The sequence below is a fragment of the Propithecus coquereli genome, unplaced genomic scaffold (assembly GCF_000956105.1).
Source record: "Propithecus coquereli isolate 6110/MARCELLA unplaced genomic scaffold, Pcoq_1.0 Scaffold167, whole genome shotgun sequence".
Taxonomy (NCBI): Eukaryota; Metazoa; Chordata; class Mammalia; order Primates; family Indriidae; genus Propithecus; species Propithecus coquereli.
In genome coordinates this window covers 1,551,899-1,566,982 of record NW_012141302.1, presented here as the reverse complement: position 1 = coordinate 1,566,982, position 15,084 = coordinate 1,551,899, and the positions used below count along the sequence as shown (strand labels likewise).

At 40.6% G+C, this 15,084-nt stretch overlaps 2 protein-coding genes across 3 annotated transcripts in view; one reads left to right on the top strand and one right to left on the bottom strand.

Moving 5' to 3' along the window:
- SF3B1 (splicing factor 3b, subunit 1, 155kDa) overlaps nt 1-4,923 on the bottom strand; it is a 35,900-nt gene extending 30,977 nt beyond the window's left edge. For both annotated transcript variants that reach the window (XM_012641652.1, XM_012641653.1), the window contains exon 1: nt 4,803-4,923. In XM_012641652.1, coding sequence (XP_012497106.1) covers nt 4,803-4,830 — 28 coding nt within the window. In that variant the 5' untranslated portion in view covers nt 4,831-4,923. The remainder of the gene's footprint in view (nt 1-4,802) is intronic.
- Nucleotides 4,924-5,075: 152 nt separating this feature from the next.
- The window catches only part of COQ10B (coenzyme Q10 homolog B (S. cerevisiae)), a 29,020-nt gene continuing 19,011 nt past the window's right edge, over nt 5,076-15,084 (top strand). The window contains exon 1 of the mRNA XM_012641651.1: nt 5,076-5,089. The gene's annotated coding sequence lies outside the window, so the exon portion shown is untranslated. The remainder of the gene's footprint in view (nt 5,090-15,084) is intronic.

Here is a 15,084-nt window from a genome sequence, read left to right as displayed (position 1 = left end):
AAAAAAAAAAAAAAAAGAAAATTACTGTTACTTTTATAATCAGAAAAGTGATAAACGTTAAAAATACAAACTTTAAACATAAACTTTAGACATAAACACATTAAATATTTTATCTGGAAATTGAGTTTGACATTAAAAGGTAGTACTGCAAAACTGGGAGTCTTTTAAAAGATGAGGAACATCAAACCTATTGTTTGTACTCTAAACTAAGATCTAAATATCAAACTCTTGAGATAAACAACACATACCACTGATACAAAAAGGTCATATCTGCTACAGCTATTTAACTGTTCCCCACCAATTCTGTCCCTCTACTGGTTTCCCCTCCCGTACCTTTTCTTCTTTCTTTGCCTCATGTATTGCTAAGCCTGGCTTTGCAGCACTTCTTCCTCCTTGAAGCTTCTTTATTCTTCATTTTTCAGTGTTCTAATCATTGTTTATTACATGTTACAGACATACTGCCCTCAGATGTTAATCTCTCACTGACACCTTTTAGACTGCTTGATAAGTGACCATCTATTCTCCTCCAGCCAGAAACAACTGGTGATAAAGTATTTCTCAAATATGAGACTTCTATAAGACATCCCAGAAAAACAAGAAGTATATTTTGCATCCCAACTCTCAACCTTTTCATCAAGCAAAACCCCAACAGGAAAACTAACTTTGATGTAAATTATTTGACTGAACACTACAGAGAGTACTGATAAATCAATTCCTAAACGAGTAATTCTACGTTAAAAAAAAGCTTCCAATACCTTTCAGCAGGTTTAACTTTTTCCCTTTTATTTTTACTAGCAGCCTTCACACCAGAAGTCTGTAAAACCAAAACAATAACTATTCTAAACACAAGAAAACAAAAACCTCAGCAAGACGCAGAATAACAAAACTATACCTATTCCAGCCATTTTTCAAAGAATTAGGGAAAACAACTTTTCCAGCTTTGTAATGTCCAAAAAATATCCAATTCAAGGGAAAAGTGGCTATGGTATGTGGTTATTCCACTTTTCCCCTTCCAAAACAGAAAAGTGTATGTGTGTTCCCTCCTTGTTTACCAAAGTCAAGCGGTATCTGAAGAACTGGATGGTAAGATGATGCTTATTCATTAACTATATACACCTGACACAGTTTAAGATGCAGAAAGATCCAAAAGATTCTATTTGATTTGAATTCCAGATCTTTTTATATTTCAGTCCTGGAAGGCATAAGCCACATTCATCAGGGTAAATATAATCTGGTCGGTTGAAGAGGATGTGAGGGCTGATCCTAATAGAATATTTATTTGAAAGGTATATGAGAGCAAGAAAAAAATAGCTATCAGTTTGGTTCCATGATAGGAAGTAACAGCCTATGAAAAGAACCATGTCAGAAGGTCCAACGATAAACTACTTCACTCTGAATCAATATTATTTACCTCCCAAGACTTAAGTACAAATTACTGATACAGCCATTACTTTAAAAATAAACTATAAATATCTTCACCAGCAACATTTAGGAAGATGTAATTCTTTAAAAAGTGACATGATGATGATGGACAACTATCACACAAGAACAAGTATGACACATTTTTAAAAGTTGCTCCAGTGAGATTTCAAACCCAAGTTTTTCTCTAAACTACTTCTACAGCCCAATAATGGTTGCTCAGACTCCCTCTAAGTCATCCTTCACAATGCAACTAGTGACTTCCCTAAAACACAGAACGTGTCACCTGGGGGAAGCAGGACACTTTGTTCTGTAGTCATTGGGAAGCCAAAGTCAAACCTTCTACAGTGTTCAAAGCCTTCTGTAATTTGATACTAACCTTTCTTCTTCTCAGTTAAGGAGGTTCCCAAATAGTACATGAGTAAGTCCTACTTCCCACCTAAATCAGCCCAGTAGACATATCCAAGTCTATCCAATCCTCTAAAGGTCAATTAAAGTGTCCTCTTCCTGTGAAGCTCTTTTTTTAATACTTCCAGTATAGGACCAGGTGTGGCCTAGAGCTTTGGGAGGCCAAGGATCACTTGAGCCCAGGATTTCAAGACCATCATGGGCAACAGAGCGAGACCCTGTTTCTACAAAAAATAGAAAAATTAGCTGAGGGAAGTGGTGTGCACCTGTAGTCCTAGCTACTTGGGAGGCTGAGGCAGGAGGATTGCTTGAGCCCAGAAGTTCATGGTTGCAATAAGCTATGATCACGTCACTGCACTCCAGCCTGGGCAACAGTGTGAGACCTTGTCTCAAAAAAATAAAACTTTCAGTATATATTAATCTCTTAATAAATGTTAGTTAAAAATCTGAACACCCATCATGCACCAGGTATTGGGCAAAGCAAGGTATAATTCCTATACACAACAATCTCAGAGTTAAAGAGAGAAAATCTTAACACAATGGAGTATTCTAAGCAATATATTAAAGATTTATACTGAGTGCTACAGTAGCATCCCTCCTCCCACAAAAAGCAAGCAAGTAATTATGCTCCAAGTTATCAGAAACAGCTTAACAAGTGAAAACAGAGACGGACCATGAAGAACTAGAGTTCTCCAGGAAAAAGTCATGAGGAAGAGCGCAAGAAGCTATGTAAATACTATGCGTACTTTTAACATTTATCACTTTCTAATATCCCATAATGATGGACACAGATAGTACTCAGACTTTAAAATGAACGTTCCAGTATTTTCTTTATGGCACCACCTAACTCACATTGACAGAATAATCTCAAATAAGAATTGTGGCCAATGAGTTGCAACCAACCAAAACATTTAGCTTAATTTCTAAAAACGCAGACCAAAACTTTGATTTTCCTGTCCAAGAGTACCTTATATTAAAGGTACCAATAAGACCAGGCGCAGCGGCTCATGCCTGTATTCCCAACACTTTGGGAGGCGAGGCAGGATCACTTGTGGCCAGGAGTTCAAGACCAGCCTGGGCAACACAGCAAGACCCCATCTACACAAAAAATAGAAAAATTAGCCAGGTGTGGTGGTACCCGCCTGTAGATCCAGCTACTTGGGAGGCTGAGGCAGGAGGATTGCTTAAGCCCAGGAGTTCTGCAGTGAGCTACGATTCTGCCACTGTACTCCAGCCTGGGCAAGAAAGCAAGACCCTGTCTCAAAAAATAAATAAATAAAATAAACAAATATAAAACCTACACAATGCTCTCAAATGAATACTCTACCCCTGAATGAAAAAGAATAGCAACATATTTGTATTTTCTAATTATTTTGCAAAAGGTATCTGTGAGATAGTCTAATGACAAAAGAAGAAAGGCCTAAGAATATTAGTGCATTAAAAAAGCATTTAAATACTAAATATCTAAAGGAATACTAACATTAAAGTCATTGCCAATTCATTATCATGTTTTATAAGTTGTAAAAAACTGGACTTTTGTAATAGTGGCCCAACTATTCAAAGCTATCCACACTCCGGTCCTAACCAACCCTTCCAAATGCATCTACTATTTCTCTCTTTGTACCCTTTTTTCCTGCCATAGCAGACTATTGAAATAAAACTTTCACGACTCACTGCCTAGTTACAAGATGTTCTCTCAGGCTCAGATGTCCTCCTCTAATTTAAAACAGATTGATCCTTTTAGACCAGGGACACGTCACTTCCTCAAGTGAAATAACCCTAAGTGTAAATTAACCATTCTGTTACCCAGTTTCCCAGAACACGTTGCTTATACTTCTATTTAAACATTCACCTGTCCCCACGAGAGAATGAGGATAATATACACATCTATTTTTCCCATCAGACTAAAATTTTTGATAGCTTTAATCTGCTACCTCTCACAGACAAATACTGAACCACACAACACCTAGAAAGGTGAAGTAAATATGACACTCTCTCTCGGAAGCTTCGTGTTCAGTGAAAATTTCAGACTCCAAGTCGGAAATCAAGGAGTGCAGTTCCAACTTACCATGCCTCATCTTTTCTGAAAAGTGAACCCATTTCTTGTCATTTCTGGATATTCCCTAATGAACTTCAGTCTACTCCCAACATTTTCCTAATTTTGTATACTCTGTATTTCATAAAACGATCAATTAGCTTGAAACCTTCAGCTATTAATGAAAGTAACGTGTCTTTCCCTCTTCCAAATGCTCCTCCCATAATCTCCAAAGAAAAAGATTAATAGTACACTAACGGTGATTAAGAGAAGGAAAAAACTGTTAAAGAGTGGGTTCATGCTGTTTATCGCACAGAAAGTCAATTATTATTATTGTCTAAATAACTGACTTTCTGTGCGACAAACAATAGTAAACCCACCCTTGTAAGTTCATTAACAAAACTACCAGATTTTATCTCCAAATCATTTCGTGCAACAAAAATAAGCAACAGACGTCTGAAGACACACCTATCACCCAAAGTTAGGAGTAATGGACCTCGGTTTAAGCAAACTCGATTTAGTACTGCCGGAAAAGCGGCTGCCGTATTTCAGTGCTTTTCTGTCTCTTATGTACAAACTGTGCGGACTACAGTGCCGAGAGGCAAGTAAGACTTTCCTCCCACGCCTGCTTCCCCGACCCCTTGCCCTGAAATTCCACCTAGCAAGCCGCTTAAACAAGGCCCTCTAGTCAGAAAAGAGAAGCAACTCTGTAGTAGCAGCACCCAAACACTGAACAAAGCGCCTGTCGGGGGTGTACGAGTAGGACGCCATTACGCGGGGCAGTGGCCTGCGCTGCTGGCGCTGAGAAGACGACCTAGGCCTGAAGCGTGGGCGCGGCCCCCTACAAAAAGAAACTACAGGGAGAGGCAGAAACCTAGGAAGACAGAGTCTCAGCAGGCTGGCAGCGGAGAAGGCAGGTTAGCGGGGAAAAACCGCTTACCTTCGTGAGTCTTGGCGATCTTCGCCATTTTGTCCACTCGAACACACAGACGGAACTGGCGCTTCCAAGAACTTCCGCTCGTCGCCGCCGCCACGGAGAAAAATAGCTAGAGCTGCTCTCTACGCATGCGCAAAGCGGGTGCGCGCGCCTTCGGGCGACACGTGACAGAGCCGCCACCTAGGTGAAACTGCGAGGTGCATTGTGGGCGCGGGAGGAGCCAGGGTGGGTCCCTGAGCCGGTCTTCGTGGGGACACTGGAAAGCAGCGGGTGAGCCGTAAGGCCCTTAAGTGAGTAACTTTGCCCTGGAAGAAAGTGTATTCCACGAGAGCAGTTAAGAACAGACCTTGTACGAAGCACTACCATTTCAGGTCTGGAGAGACCTCAGACTTACTATATCATTTTTCCAAATTAACCGTTAGTCGGCTCGGAGCCCAAGAAAAGCGTTACTTAGCATCTGTCTCAGCTGTTGCAGTGCTTAGTTATAGAGACAGTCAACAGTCTCATCTTTTGCCCTGTAACTCAAGGTCATTTTTCTTTCTTTCTATTTAATAATTGCCCTATCATTTGGGTGGGAGTTTGTTTTACAACATACGTTCTCAGACACTATTGAACTTCACAAATAATCCAGTAAGGTAGGCAAGTTGTTGCTAAACCCGTTTAAGAAATGGGAGGAAAAACTAGGGCGGAAGGGTATATAAATTGTGCGAGGTCACACAGTTACTACGTTGCACAGTGAGAATTTAAGGCCTTTTAATTTTATGGGCTCTTAGAACACCACTGATCATCAGTTGATCATCATTGTTAACACTGATGAAATGCCTCTCTTAAATCCTAAACGGTACTCCTAAATCAGGCATTTTAATAGATCAGATTATGGCAGTCTTTTTTTCGTAGACATCAATTATACTATCATAGCCTTGTACTTGCACACTGGTCTCGGACTCCAAGGATGTAAAAGAACAGAAAAACCCAAAAGGAAAGTTGGGTTCAGGAAGCAGCATAGGAAAAAAGGTAGTGATCAAAATTAGAGCCATCGTAAAGAAAACAGTTCACCTCTTATATGTTAAAGTCACAACCCAAATATTTAGTAGAAACTTCAGTAACAAAAAGTAGAAGATTTTTTTGTTTGTTTATTGAGACAAAGTCTTGCTCTGTTGCCTGGGCTAGAGTGCAGTAGCCTCATCATAGCTTACTGCAACCTTAAACTCCTGGACTAAAGCCATCCTCTTGCCTCAGTCTCCCCAATAGCTGGGACAACAGGCATTCTAGTTCTTGGGTTGGCAGAAGGGCCATGTATATTCACTATATGTTTTATAACCTATGCATAGGATATATACATATTCTTTTGTTTTTTGGTTTTTTTCTGAAACAGAGTCTCACCGTGTTGCCCATGCTAGAGTGCCCTGGCATCAGCCTAGCTCACAGCAACCTCAAACTCCTGGGCTCAAGCGATCCTTCTGCCTCAGCCTCCCCAGTAGCTGGGACTACAAGCATGCACCACCATTGCCCAGCTAATTTTTTGTATATATTTTTAGTTGTCCACCTAATTTCTTTCTATTTTTAGTAGAGATGGGGTCTTGCTCTTGCTCAGGCTCGTCTCAAACTCCTGAACTCAAATGTACCTCCCACCTGGGCCTCCCAGAGTGCTAGGATTACAGGCGTGAACCACTGTGCCTGGCCTATAGTCTTTTATATATACAAAACAGCACATTTTAAAATAATAAAAGGGAAAAGCAAGAAATAAGGAACTGGAGAAGTGTTATTATCTATTAATAATCATCAAACTGAAAGGATTCGTGTTGACAAAAAGAATCACAAGGACATTGCATTTCTTGGCTCATATTTTTAAAAAAGACAAATTCTTAGAGACCCCATCTCTACTGAGAATAGAAAAATTCCCCAGGCATGGTGGCGTGTGCCTGTAGTCCCAGCTCCTTGGGAGGCTGAGGCAGGAGGATCACTTGAGCCTAGGAGTTTGAGGTTGCTGTGAGCTAGGCTGACGCCACGGCACTCTAGCCCGGGTGACAGAGTAAGACTCTATCTCAAAAAGACAAATTCTTATATATAAGGTGTGATTCTCATATATAAAGTGTCATAGTTAATTTTAGTTGTTTACTTGACTGGATTAAGGAATACCTAGAAACCTGGTAAACCCTTATTTTGGGGTGTGGCTGTGAGGGTGTTTCCAGAACAGATTAGCCTGTGAGTCTGGGTGTACTAAATGAGGAGGATACACCCTCAGTGTGAGCTGGGCACCATCCAATCTTCTGGGGACCCAGAGAGAACAAAAACAGAGAAAAGGGAAATATGTTGCTCTATCTGTTGCAGCCTGGATACCTTCTTCATCTCCCGTCCTTTGGACAACTCCAGGCTCCCAGGCCTTTGGAGTCCAGGACTTACACCAGCAGCTCCCCAGTTTTTCAGGCCTTTGGCCCTGGACTGAGAGTTACACCATTGGCTTCCCTGGTTCTGAACCTTTGGATTTGGACTGAGCCATTCTACAGCATCCCAGGGTCCCCAGCTTGCAGATTGCCTGTTATGGGCCTTCTCAGCCTCCATAATTACATCAGCCAATGACCTAATAAATCTCCTCTCATATACATATATACATACACACACACACACACACACACACACACACACACACACATTGTATTATTCTGTTTCTCTGGAGAACCTTGACTAATATACACCCACTATATTTCTTATCCCACAGGCCAAGAAATCAATATGGGAGTTTGGCTAACTTCTAAGTACATACATTTTGAGTGCACACATTTGGGGACTTGAAAATAATATGTGGTGGGTCCTTGGCACTATGAGCAAGACCTGGGCCAGAACTTTATGACCTGGCTCCTATATATGCCCATTGTAACAGAATATTATGACACTTGGGGTATCAGTGTCAATTTGGACCCTGTGTCCAACTGTCCTCAATATATTTAGTTTTTCCCCTTTTCCTGGTGTATAGTTAGTTACCAGAGCAAATAATAGATCCCTTTGGAGAAATATTAAGGGAGTCATTAAACATATATACTGTGGTGGTACATAGCCCTTTTTCCTGGGGACCTAGCTTCTCTTTCAATCACATAGTCTGACGTCAAATGGTTCTAGATCTGAAAACTAGCTCAGGTCTAGAAACTAGCTAAAGGATCACTATTTTTTTTTATCAAGGTAGGTGCCTTCAGCCTCTTCATCATTCATCTTTGATTTCTCTTAGGTATGTAGATTGAGCAATATCCCATCAATCTTGCCTCTAAGGATACCCTATTGCATTAATTGTCTCCATATATTTCTGCAGGTCAGGACCCCCTGGCAGCCATTCTGACCTTGTGCTCGTTATGATCATTGTGCCCACCTTGCTTTTGACAGTTAAGCATCTCTACTTGTCCTCTATCATTTTGGGATTCCATCATCCCCATTGCTGTCATGAAGCTCATCTCTAACTGCATCTGCTGCTTTTGCCTAAGGCCTGTAAAAGACAGCCACCATCAATCAGTAACGGTGCAAAGTTGAGCCATATCAGAGAAGTCAGAGGCAAAAGGAAAAATCAGTAATATTGATTCTGTCTTTATTTAAATTTTTGTTTTATCTTGTATATCATGAAATTTTCTGCATTAATTTTGATTATTTTAAATGTCACATTAAAATATTTATCTAGATTACTAAGCTTCTGGGCACCCCCTTGAATTTTGTGCCTGGGGCATGTACCTCATTCACTTCACCCTAGTCTCAGCCCTGTTCAGTGATGCTGGTGTCTTTCGTACATTCCTTATTGCTTGAGGCAACGGAGTGTTCTTTGAGTTTTCCTATGGAACACAGTCATCTGGTAAGTTTTCTGGCCCTAGCATGCCCACTTCTCTGAGCCTTCTGATTTCTTCCACCATCTTCCACAGTAGTTCTGCTATTTCTATCCCACTTAATGTGGGCCAATGTTTTCTCTGAGTTTGTAAGAGCAATCCTAGCAGAGTGTTAGCAATGTCTCCCTGGGTCCTTGTCAGGGTTTTTCATATCATGGGATAGTGCTCTCCTGTCAATAAACCCTCTCTATCCAACATTATGTTCTGTTACCTATCCCTGCCAGGTAGGTAACAGATCCAGGACCTTCAGAATTTAGTTCTTTATATTCTCTTCCAGATCTTGATAGTACATGTTAGCTAGGTGCTTCAGCTTCTTTGAGTTGTCCCTTTCTTCCCTCAGCCGTCCCAGGACTTCTTGGCTAAGTAATGACTAAACTGAAGTACCCAAGTGAGGTACGTGTTGTCTTACAAGGCAGTGGTCTCTGCATCTTCTTCAAGCAAAGGAGGAATGCTAACATTTTTTTTGAGACGAGATCTCACTGTCACCCAGACTGGAGTGCAGTGGCGCTATCATAGCTCACTGCAGCCTCGAACTGCTTAGTAGCTGAGACTGCAGGCATGTACTACTATGCCCAGCTATTTTTTTTTCATTAATTTAGAGATGGAGCGTCTCATTATATTGCTGAGGCTGGTCTCAAACTCCTGGCCTCAAGTGATCCTCCTGCCTCAGCCTCATGAGTTGCTGGGATTACAGGTGTGAGCCACCACACCCAGCCTAAAAATTCCATTTTAGAATTTGCTTTCTTGGATAACTCCTGGATCCCAACTGTCATAGGTTGGGTTCCCTGTGATGCAGACTCTGAGATGGAGATTTCAATGCATCCCCAGAGAGGGATGCATTGGAGAGCTCCCAACAGCTCTGGTCATGAGGGGGGAGGGGAAGGAATCTGGGCAGCTCACCATAGCATCCACTACAGGTATCCAAAAGTGCCTTCCATGAGATGACAAAGATATAACCAAATAGAGTAGAGGGTGACACTATACCCTAAGGATATGAACCTCAAAGAAATTTGGGTTTTCACAAAAAAGATAAGTATATAATGGTCTGAAAGCGGTAGTGAAGAGTGAGTGAGGGAAGACATTAGTCTTGTTCTCTTGGCCTTGAAATACTTGAGTAGCAAGGGTTGTCAAAAATGCCCCTTCCCATGCAATATAAGAACGTGTATTTGGAAGCGGTTGGGGAAGGGAGGTATTGTACCTAAATAGTATTTGCAGGCACATGAGATGTGGTCCTCTCCAGTGTGGAGAAAGTGGTTTGTGTGAGTAGCGAGGCGGTGGGCGTGGGCCCACTCAGGAGGCCCAGAGGGGCACGTGATTACCTGTAGGCTTCCATGAGATGTGGGTAGGGAAGAGAGGAGGTATCTTTACAACACAAAGTATTTTTATTCATTTGTATTTATTAAATGAAAAAAAAATCCCTTAGTGTCCCTATTCTGTGGTGGAATTTAATTACTATGTTAAAAATAAAGTTATATATTCCCCCCCCAAAAAATGCCCCTTCCCCAAATTCTCAAAAAACCATTTTCTTTCTTGGAATGGTGATTAATTGAAAATAATTTTTAGTGTTTTTTTTCCTTCATGGCAACTTATCAATGGGTGCCTCTACAGGAGCCTCTATGTGTGAAAGTGGGGTTGGGGAATGTGTGCACGTGTGTGAGTGTATGTGTTTCTGAAACCTTCTTTCTCTCCCACTAATGCAGTGATTCTCAGACTCCAAGGGCACCACTGAGGAGCTTGTTAAAATTGTAGGTTGTGAGCCCAGACTTCAGAGATTGATTCTGTAGGTTTGAGATGGAGCCCAACAGCCGATAATTCTTTACAGGTGGCCATGCTTCGAGAAACACTGCATATCAAGTCCTCTTTCCTCATCTATATCTGAATTCTGGGAAAAGACAGTTCTCCACTGTTCCATAATCAGAAGAAATAAACATACCCAAGTTTTCAACAGTATATGTGATCTGTCACTCTTCCCATCACTCACCCCTACTGTAAGAAAAAATGTTTCTGTGGTTGAGAAATAATTAACATCTTCCGTATGAGAGAGAAAGCACAGGGGAGGTTCACAGGGTACCAAGATTGAGCCAAGGCAATTGTTCTCAACCCTCAAAGACACATGACTCCCTTTACTCCCTCAAAATAAAATTCATAGAAAATATAATCTGATCACACAGATAATTTTTAAAAGTAATGCCCCAACTGAAATATAAAAGGAGAAATCGAAGAAAAAATGCTTATAACAAATTGAAGAGTTGAAAAGTTTATGAATTACGCAGGGATGGGGAACCTGTGGCCTTGGTGCCACATGTAGCCTTCAGGATCCTTGACTTCAGCCTTTTGACTGAATCCAAATTTTATGGAACAAATCCTTTTATTAAAAGGGGAGAAAAATGAAGCTTTTCTTACATCCTTTGGTGCTTAAAAAAGAACAATCTTGAAATCAGAGGGCCGCAGGCTACCCACCCCTGGCGTAGTTCCAGAAGCCACGAAGGAAAAGTTTCAGAGAGAAAATCAGTGGAGACGAAGCATTGAGCTGCATAATAATGAGAATATAGGAGATTGATTATTGGAGGGGCTTTTTAGACAGCGAGCAAGAATAACAAGTTGGGGGTATCTGGCTATTGGATTATCAATACAAATGGTCTCAGGAATCCTCAGATAGTGGAGAAAGCAGGATAAGTGAGTACTCAGGCCATAATCTTGTATAACAGGACAGCAAACCCAAACCCATGGGCTATATCTGGCTGCCACCCCCTCTTGTTTGTGTGTGGTAAATATATACAATGTAAAATATACCGTTTTAAGCATTGTAAGTGCGCAATTTGGTGACATTAATTACATTCAAACTTTTGTACATCTATCACCAATACCTATATCCAGACTTTTTTATCATGTCAAGTTCAAACTGTGACCATTAAGTAGTAACCCCATATCCTCTTGCTCAACTCCTGGTAACCTCTAATCTACTGCTAGAGTGAGATTTCCTGGGCAGGGTAACACCAGGTCAGTTTTCTAGATTGAGAAGGAGTTAGCCAGGTAAAAGTGATGGAGGAGATGAGCATGGGAATAGGAAGCAGGACGCTCTGGGAAAAGAGACAATGTAGGCAACAAACACCATAGTACTTGTAGGGGATCTAGAAGCAGTTCTGTGTGGCTAGATGCCATAGTATGTGGCAGAAGATAGCAAAAGGGGAATTCTAGGATTGGAAAGAATGCTGGTTATATAACCAGGTAGAACTATTTCCTTGATCTACTCTGAGTCCCTGAAATAAGAATTTCTGGACCTGGAAAACTAAGAACAACCCCTAAACTACGTTGTCATCCTTTGTGGCCCTGCCTGGGTAGTTAATTATCTCGCTCAATTTCTAGTTTTGACTTACTTGAATTGTTTTAAAAAAATAGTTCCAATATGGTAGTATTACAAGGTTGCTGCTACATTTTTCAAGAAGTCATATAAAATAAGTTATAAAAGACCATTCTGAGTCAGAAGACATGGATTTGCTTGCTGGCTCTGCACTTTCTAGTTTGTTGTGCAAGTTACTTAACAACACTAAGCCTTAGTGAATGTGTACTGAAGGATTAAATCAAAAAGTTCTCCTCCTACTTTGTCACAGATGCACCACTATCAGCCAGCACTTCCACCTCAGAGATCTGAGTACCAGCTCTGTGGTGTTTGGTGACAAGGGGTGTGTCTCTCTGTGCTTCCTAGGCACTAACACCAGCTAAGTAATGACCTCCCCTCAGAGATCTGGGTTCCAGCATTGTGAGAACCCTCCACCAAGTTTCTAATAATAACTCCAAAGTCTTCATTTTTTTCCCCCAGCCCTAGAGGTGTGTGCAGAAAAGAGTTAGGTCTGACTGCTGTCATTTGAAATACCCACTTTCAAGGTTTGCCCTGGGCTGGCACCTGGTAACTTGGTTTTCAGAGGGGTTCTTATATTCCCAGAACATGAGAGTGTCTCACTGTGTCTAAACTGTGTAAACAATATGGTTTATGCTAAACTTCAACTTTCCTTGTGGAGTCTGGCATTTGGGTACGTACCAGGCATAGGGTGCCTATGTGATCAGCCCCCAACCCCTATAAAAACCTTGAGTACTAAGTCTCTATTGAGCTGCTGTGGTTGGCATCATTTTATATGTGTTGTCACAACTCGTTGCTGGAAGAATTAAGCATTTCCTTTGTGTCTCCACGACTTCACTGGGAGAGGACTCTTGAAAGTTTGCATCCGGCCTCCTCCATACTCTCCCTCCATAGGCCTTTTCCTTTCGCTGATTTTGCTTTGTATTATTTTCCTGTAATAAATCATAGCTGTGAGTACAACATTGTGCTGAGTCCTGTGAGTCCTTTTAGCCAATTATTGTACCTGACAATGTCTTGGGGACATACGGTGATACTTGCTTCTTGCAGTTACTGTTTTCGTATCTCAGTATCCCCTTGTCACCCTAGTTCCCCAAACCCTTTAAACAATGTTCCTATGTTAAATTTTTTTCTTTAAAATAACTCATGTAATTTCTTTTTTACTGACTGGTCCTTAAGTGACATAGCCAGTAAGGAAGGGCAAACTGTCCAGTTAATCTCCTTTGCTCTTCCTCTTTTTGTCAGAAACTAACGTCTGCAATGGTGCTAATCTCTTTTAACTCAGTTTCATGAGAAGGTGTTCAAGGGAGTTGTTCTTTAACAAGCAAAGTGTTCTTTAAACCAAACATTTCCAAAAGATAATCTGTATAAGATCATTGAGCATGTTGGGAAGATTTTTCTATTGATCAAAAAAGTGCCAGTAATGAGATTATGTTAACTTTAAAAACTTGCTTTATTTCAGGAAAAGAATATGTGATATTTAGGTAAGGGTCTTGTTCTGTGGCTAAAATTCATCCTGTATCTGTTTTGACTGGAAGGTTGATTAAAAACAGTATTACTGGCCAGGTGCAGTGGCTCATGCCTGTAATCCCAGCAGTCTGGGAAGCTGAATCAGGAAGATCACTTCAAGCCAGGAGTTCGAGACCAGCCTAGGCAACATAGCAAGACCCCCATCTGTAAAAAAAATAAATAAGAAATATCAGATAGGCGTGGTGGCACCTGCCTGTAGTCCCAGCTACTTGAAAGGCTGAGGCAGGAGGATGGCTTGCACCCAGGAGTTTGAGGCCGCAGTGGGCTATGATTAGGCCACTGCACTCCAGCCTGGGTGACAGAATGAGACCCTGTCTCAAAAAAAAAAAAAAAAAAAGTATTACTACTAAGAGCCATTGCCATCTCCATTCACTTGAAGACTTTCTGGTTCCCTTCAGTATATATTTAGGGTTCTGAAGAGTCAGCAAAAGGTAAAACAAAGTGTGATTCTAAGTGGAAGTTAATCAGGAGGATTTCATTTGGAAGGATCACATGAAGTCAGAAATAAAAAGATACGTAGATATAGATAAAATGTTTTATGGAAGACTTCAAACACCCACAAAAATGAGAGAACACTATGAAGAACCCCTCATATACCCATCATCCAGTTCATTATTAGGTCATTAAATATGAAATGTCCAATTTCAAATCAAAGGTTTATACAAGAAGCAGTACAATTAATCAAATTACGTGACGAAACTATCAACACAGTTTTGTCATCTTAACAGTAGCTTGTTTATGCCAGCAGCAAAGAAGCCTGGAGAGTGAGTGGCGATGAAATCGCAAAAGGCATTTTTCACAGCTTGTTGAGAATTGAATATTTTTTCTTGTAAGAAGTGATCCAAAGTCTGGAAGAAGTGGTAGTCAGTTGGTGTAAGGTCTGGTGAATATGATGGATGACAGAGTTTCTAAGTCCAGTCTCTATAGTTTGAGCAGCATTGTTTATGCAACATGTGGTTGAGCGTTTCTTGTAGAGGGATTGGCCTGTCTCTATTGACCAATCTCGGCTGTTTAATCACAAGCATCCTCATCATTTCATCCAGTTGGTTGCAGTAGACATCCGCTGTAATTGATTGACTAGGTTTTATGAAGCTGTAGTGGATAATACTAGTGCTGGATCATCAAACAGACACCATTAGCTTTTTTTGATGGATATTTGGTTTTGGACTGTTTCAGCATTTCATCTTTATCCAATATTGTGCTGAACACTTGTGATGGTCAAAAAGAATCTATTTTTTTTTATCACATGTAACAATACAGTGTAAAAATGGTTCACCTTTATGTCGTGACAGCAAAGAAAGGCAAGCTTTGAGACAATTTTTCTTTAGACATTTGTTTATGTAGTAGCCATCTGTCCAGCTTCTTTACCTTGTCAATTTGTTTTAAATGGTCTAATATTGTTGGAATAGTAACAACAAACCTTTTTGTGAATTTAGGCATAGATTGAGATGAATTCACTTCCAGTACAGTTTTTAGTTTATCATTATCCACCTTGGTCTTAGGTTGTCCATGTGGCTCATTTTTTTTTTTTTTTTTT